The 6,671-nt window shown below is 37.1% G+C and overlaps 1 protein-coding gene across 1 annotated transcript; it reads right to left on the minus strand.

Annotated features, from left to right (window-relative positions):
• Nucleotides 1-2,784: 2,784 nt before the first annotated feature.
• Nucleotides 2,785-5,563, minus strand: ela2 (elastase 2). The gene is made up of 8 exons (XM_024293437.2): nt 5,427-5,563; nt 5,240-5,328; nt 5,061-5,158; nt 3,906-4,028; nt 3,694-3,830; nt 3,212-3,357; nt 2,945-3,097; nt 2,785-2,876 (listed from the first exon to the last, which is right to left on the minus strand). Exons 1-8 carry the CDS (start codon nt 5,461-5,463, stop codon nt 2,859-2,861), a joined length of 801 nt encoding a protein of 266 aa, XP_024149205.1. The 5' UTR covers nt 5,464-5,563; the 3' UTR covers nt 2,785-2,858.
• Nucleotides 5,564-6,671: the final 1,108 nt, after the last annotated feature.

Below are 6,671 nucleotides of genomic sequence, written 5' to 3' on the forward strand. Positions count from 1 at the left end.
TTTATCATCCTTCAACTACATAACTGTACACATCCTTTGGGAGTTATTCATAATTAAGGGTATTTGTGTGTTAGCGTCCTGCTAATGCCATTAGCCTCCTGCTAATAGCGTTAGCGTCCTGCTAATAGGTTATTTCTGCCACTGTCTTTAGTAACATTTATGGTCAATGTTAAGTCACAGCTTACCTAAAGATTCTTATGCAAATTTTGCAAATTTAGGCAACAACAATAAAAACAGTGTAAGTAGGAAGTAGAAGATGTGGTATAGCAGCACAATGCTAACTCCTTTGAGATGCTAATACACAAGAATTGATTTGAACTGTTTGAAAATAAGATAAAAAAAATGATGTTCTCAAACTACATAATTAACACAAAAGACAATGTTATTTGTCTTACTTTCATAATGATCCATCACTGTAGATTATTTCTTATTTGTAATATATTTGTTTTTTTTCCTTGTTTTTGTTCCCTCCATCTTGGTCAAACCGGATCTAAGTTTCTAATTATCACAGCTGATTATCATTTCCTAATTAGCCTCAGTACATCAAGAGGTGTTCAGGGTCACTTAGGAGTTTTGAGTCTGAATTCAATCTCTACTTCCTAACCACTAAAAAATGCACAGCGTGAGACTATCAAGTGTCCTGAAAATTAAAATCATTCTGAACATCAACACTTCTTCTTCGTCATACATCAAATATGACGTCACAGATTTCCCAAAATTAAAACCCTAATGAATATGAAGATTTTACAAAGACTATCAATGTGTTCTGAAAATGAAAACTTATTTTATAATATAAATTTTTATATATAATTTTTTTTCTTTTTTTTCACATGAAAAATCGTTTGGAAGCAATGCATTGTGGTCCACATTAGCCAATCTAGTGGTTTTTCGCAGAAACTTTTGGAAATTTCTAGGGCACTTGGTTTGGAAATGTAATTATCTCACCATTTAATGCATTACATAGCGTGTTTGCCATTTTGTAGGAGTGCCCTAGAAATTTCCCAGAAGTCTCTGTGGAAACAAGTGTGCACTGATGCTCATTAGGGCTACCCCTCCCTACATACTCCCTAACTAACAAAAAAATATATAGTCCAGGACTATCTAGTGCCCTGGATCTTAATTGATGTACACCATCAACACATTTTTTTTTTTTTTTTTTTAATGTGACGTCACTGATTTTACAAAGTAAAAACCTAATAAATATGAGCATTTTCAGTAATCCACTGTACTCTAATGATGAAAACTTGGAAAAACAAACAAAAACACAAATTATTTATTTATTTTTTACAAAAACTGCTTAAATGCAATGCATTGAGGTCTATATAATCTAGAAAGCATCGATGCACACTGGTCTTTTGCAGAGAATTCTGGAAAATTTCCAAAGCACTCGATTTTAGAATTATACATTCTGACAGCCGTAGAAAATGGTGAACGCATTATATAGTACACTATGAATAGTGAAAGTCTTTGTACACAAACTGGTGAATATAGACCACAAATGCATTGCATTTTTATGTGAAAAAAATGTATTTTATTTTATTTTTTATATGCCATTCAAGTTTTAATCTTTAGAACACAGGGAATTCATAAATAGTCCTTGTAAGATGTTCATATATATTATGTTTTTACTTTGTGAAATCAATTACTTCAAGATTTCAGTAAATAAGCCAAATGATTTTAAAATCTAGGGCACAGGATTGTTCGTTACTAGTAATTATCAATTGGGGAGAGAATTTAGACATAGTTGTTGATTCAGACAGCCCTACAAAATAGCAAACGCACAAGTGCACAATGTAGTGAAGGAATCCAGACACAACCTTAGTCCTGTTTCTGTGTATTGACTGAGTTAGCATCCAGTTACCTCAAAAAGCGGAAACTTGTCAACTTTAAAATGGTTCCGTTTGCTTGTTCAGACATGCTGCAATGAAATCAGCATAGCAGTTCTAAATCACACCGTCGTGTCAGAGGTTGTTTGTAAAGTCCACTATTGTTTCTGACCTCTGCATTAGGTGTCAGGGGAGTTTTCAGGCATTTTTTCAGCCCAGATTTTTTATTTTCAACACATGATCCAGATGTTGACACGGGTACAACTACAAATGTAATATATTTTTTTCAAAGAAATGTAGCTCTGAATCTTTTTTTCTGCTGTATTTTCTGATGATATTTTATAATGAATGTAGACTGATTATTTACTACAAAGTCTTGCAGGAAGAGCAAACCCGAGGCAGGAAGAGGAAACGCTTTACAGCCACTCTTCCACCAATAACAGTTCAGAACATTCCAGTTCAGTATTCGTCAGGGGTTCAGCTTAGGCATGAAAATACTGTATACCTGCTCATGTTGGTGGCTTTTTCTTTTCAAAGAAAGAGACTTTTGTGCTCCTTGAAGCACTGCAGATAAATGAAATCTGTTGCTACATAGACAGATGGATGCGCTCAACCTGTAGCGCAAGCAGCCTCCTGGAACACTAATTCCCGACAAATGTAATAGGAAAAACAGCCAAGACAGAAAGTCAAGGTTTAGTTTGGTGTAAGTCATTGATTTTAGTCATTTTTCATTACTAGAAGACGTATTTGTGTTTCCTATGACTGACATGTGTCGATTAGTAGAGAAGTTTTTGAGAGATGGAGAAATTGACCTCAAAACTCAACATATCCTTTTTTGAGATAGCCTAATTTTTGAAATCCAAGAAGAAGTATGATACAAAAGTCCTCACACTTAAAACTACAATGTGCTCACGATATACTTTTTGTTTTTTGGTTATCAAAAAAATGATTGCAGTAATGAATTCATGGACTGTTTATTGAATAGTCAAGTGCAATGATCAGCGATGCAGGACAAGCAAAAACAAATCCATCTTAATATGAGGTCATCACCTAGAAGAAATAAAAAAAAGGTTAATTCAAGGTTCTGAAACACGATGTGTACATCTGTCTTTACTCACATTGTTGATCCAGCTGATGTAGCCGCTGACTCTGGTGAAGACAGAGGGCTTCTTGGGGTAGTTGCATCCCAGGCTGGAGCCAAAGCTCACAATTCCGTGGACATCCCAGGAGCCGTCAGCATTGCGACAGTTCAGGGGTCCGCCAGAGTCTCCCTGAAAGACGGCAGAGGTGCAATGAAAGTCAAAAGATAGCAGAATAAAGACACGTCCTACGGCAGTATTGCATCTTCCACACAATCTCATTTCAGATGGGGTCGTTGAACTCACGTTGCAGCTGGCCAGCTCGCCGTCTCCTCCGGCACAGATCATGTTCGTGGTGACGAGAGTGCCCCACCAGTCAGGCCTGGTGCAGGTGGAGTGTCCAACCACTGGGAGGAGGGCCTGCTGCAGGATATCAGCAATGGGGCCTCCAGCTTTAGAGGAGAATTGTGGGTAAATAAAGTTTGGGATCTCTTGCTTCATAAGTTTGTTTGATCAGTTTTTTGTTTGTTAAGCTACAAAAAACGCAGATAGTTTATAGTTATGAACAATATTTATACAAATTCAACATACAATTTCTTTAAATTAGGATCATCTGCTTTTAGACTTCTTGTATTTAAAAGTGGATAGAGGGAAACTGGGAGTAGAAGTGAGGAATGCACTGCTGAGAAAATCCCATCTGGATGACCTGCTAACACCCACCCAGCTGGAATATGGATTACACTTCAAAGACATAGAAGGAGGTCAAGGCTGAACTCAGTGCGACTTACTCCAGAGACGTCCCCAGCCGGTGACATAGCAGGGAGCGCCGTCATCCAGAATTTCACCAGAGTTTGGCAGGCAGGCAGGCGTGATGGTGTTGGAGAAGGTGACTGGAGTTGACAGTTTGATCAAGGCAATGTCATTTCTGAAGAGGGCATATAGAAGAAGCATTTAGAAGCATATATGCAACATAAACCCAGAGCCCAGAATGATGTCCGACCTGATGTTGTAAGAGTCCCAGTTCTCGTGGACGATGATCCTCTCGGGGCTGATGGCGATGGAGCCAGCCTCGTTGTTGGCGGTCAGGTCGTGTTTTCCAATGTACACTCTGTACGTGCGACTTCTGCAGTCACAGATAGCAAGATCTCATGAAGTTTTTACCCAAACATAATTCATATTGGAAAATACAATTTCGATTGTAACAACCAAGTGCCATCACAGTCACATCAAGCTATCATTGTAGTCCAATGTGTGGAAATACTTTGAATTTCGCAGTATTGACTATACAAGGTGGTCTAATGTTCTAATAATCTTATTTTTCTATTATTTTGATGTAGAAAAACAACAGTGGGATGATTTTTTTTAAACTAAAATGTGAACGAATTCGCCATGAATTCTTGTACACATATTTATTTTACTCAAGAAATACAAAGAAACTTCACACTTTTTTGACAAGCATTGACACCAATTGAATAGGAATTATCTGTAAATTTCAGTGTTAAGCATGAAGAGCAGTGCCACTACTTAGTAAAGTTTTTGTTACAAAAAAAAAAAAAAAAAATTCAATAATTCAAGCAGGCACATTAGTGCTAACAACAGCCAGTCTGACAACGCAAGCCCCTATATATCTCTGAAGGAACGTCTCACCACAGGAATATAATGTTTTACAACCTCTTCAAATGAAAATAAAAGATTGATACTTAGTGAGAACCCATCGAGAATCAATAAGACTAAATATTGTGATATATCGCAATATCGATATTTTGGCACACCCTTAGTACCAGGTATTTATCTCTGAGTCCCACTGGTTACATTTTATGTCGGATGTTGTCGGATTGTTCAAAATGAACCAATATTGACTTCCTTACAGTATGAATAAAATAGTTGATAAAAAAAGACAACTCATCCAGATTTTGTAGGTGGTTTCTGTACAGTTGGATGCTCTTTAAATGCACTCCTGTAAATTTGTAGTTCTATCCGTTTTTGTTTTTATTTTTTTTTTCACCACAGAATTTTAAACATACTAAAACGTTTCAACCATTAACACAATCAACGTAATTCTAGTAGATTCTGAAGGAGAAAAGACGCCGCTTTCCTCCTTCAGAACCTACTAGAATGACGTTGATCGTGTTAACAATTGAAAATGTTGTTTTACCCGATGCAGTGAGCAGCCGTGAGGACCCACTGGTTGGCGATCAGAGTACCACCACAGGTGTGGTAGTAAGTGTTACCACTCAGGTACTGCAGAGACACCTGACAGCAACACACACACACACACGTTAATGAGCGAGAAAGTTATTAAACCAAATCAAAATATTGATAAGTGTGTATTACCTGCCAGGGCCAGCTGTGCGCACGCACATCTTCTCCACCAACCACCCTTGTAACAACAGGGGGGTATGTGGGCAGGCCACAACCGTAGGCTGCAAGACAACGATAGAAATCATTTCTTGGCGTTATAACTTGGAATCCTCTCAGGTTCAGACTGCTTAGTATTGCAGAAACAGAATGGGGAGCTTACCACCAGCAACAAACAAAGCCAAGATCAGGAACTTCATTGTGACCGTCACTGACTGTCAGGGGGGATCAGTCCCTCTTATATACCAGGTATCTCCATAAACACATTTGTTGCTTAACTTTCCCCTTAGTACAGCCAGGAACATTTAGTGGAAAAAAAATTGGAGATAAGTGACCACAAATATCCCTAAATAAACTTCATCTGCCCACCTCTTCTGTGTGTCTGTGAACCACACAGATGCTTCCAGGGGGAAGCAGGTCTTTTAGTTATACAGACTTTTCTGTTTGACACTTCTACAACAACACAAAACAACTAAACTTAACCAATCCAAAATATTTTAGATAAGAAAAGATGAAGCAGAAACAATATTACTCAGACTTCTTTACTTTAGAGGAAGTTCCCCACTTGATATGTAATTTAATATATTTAGCAATTAAAGTAACACAAGTTTGACTACACAGATGCAAGAAAAAGTTTTTGAATCCTGTGGGATTACTTGGATTTCTGCATGAATTTATAATAAAACATGTTCTGATCTTAATATAAGTCACATTAGTTTAAGCAAAGTGTGTTTATCAAATGTTTATTCTATTTTATAATTTTTACATTGTAGCTGGTTTTATACATTTTAGGAATTAACTATTTTTTTGTACTTTTATTTTTTGGCTGTTTTATTTCATGTATTTTATTTCTGACTTTTACACTTATATCAATTGCCTTCTCACTCTTGGCTGGAGTGTTTGGGATCCTGGAGTTATGGCCCTGCTTGTCCTCTTGTTGGGTCCTCAGAGCGGTCTGGTCTTGTGTGCCCAGCATCGGTACCTGTGGTTGGGGACTTTTTGGGCAGGAGGTGCTGGGGATGAGTGGACGTATTCATGTCGTCCCGGGAACAGGAGGAATGGGTCGACAGCGCCGTCAAGTTACTTTAAAGGGTAAAACTTTAGCTTTTCCTTTTCTATTTCACTTGTGTGTTTGTTATTATGAAGGGTTTATCTTATTTTATTGCATGTGTGGGGAATTTTGTTTTTTTATTTTTATGTACAGCACACCTTGAGCATTCTCTTTAAACATGAACAGTGCTATATAAATAAAATTTATTTGAATTTGATTTGTTAAATGTAGATCAGAACATTTTTATGACAAATTAATGCAGAAATCCAAGTAATTCCAAAGGGTTCAAATACTTTTTCTTGTAATTTTGTGTAGTAGAATAATTAAACAGAAAATAATTTTCTGCTTCACCTTCTT

This window comes from Oryzias melastigma, linkage group LG7 (assembly GCF_002922805.2).
Source record: "Oryzias melastigma strain HK-1 linkage group LG7, ASM292280v2, whole genome shotgun sequence".
In the NCBI taxonomy this organism is placed as follows: Eukaryota; Metazoa; Chordata; class Actinopteri; order Beloniformes; family Adrianichthyidae; genus Oryzias; species Oryzias melastigma.

Bases quoted from the DNA above. Each gene is read 5' to 3' on its own strand.
- ela2 (XM_024293437.2), bottom strand. From the start codon at position 5,463: ATGAAGTTCCTGATCTTGGCTTTGTTTGTTGCTGGTG. The intron at 4,029-5,060 runs GTAAAACAACAT...CTGTGACTGCAG, and splicing joins ACGGCTGCTCACTGCATCGG to AAGTCGCACGTACAGAGTGT. The intron at 3,831-3,905 runs GTCGGACATCAT...TGCCCTCTTCAG, and splicing joins TGGGACTCTTACAACATCAG to AAATGACATTGCCTTGATCA.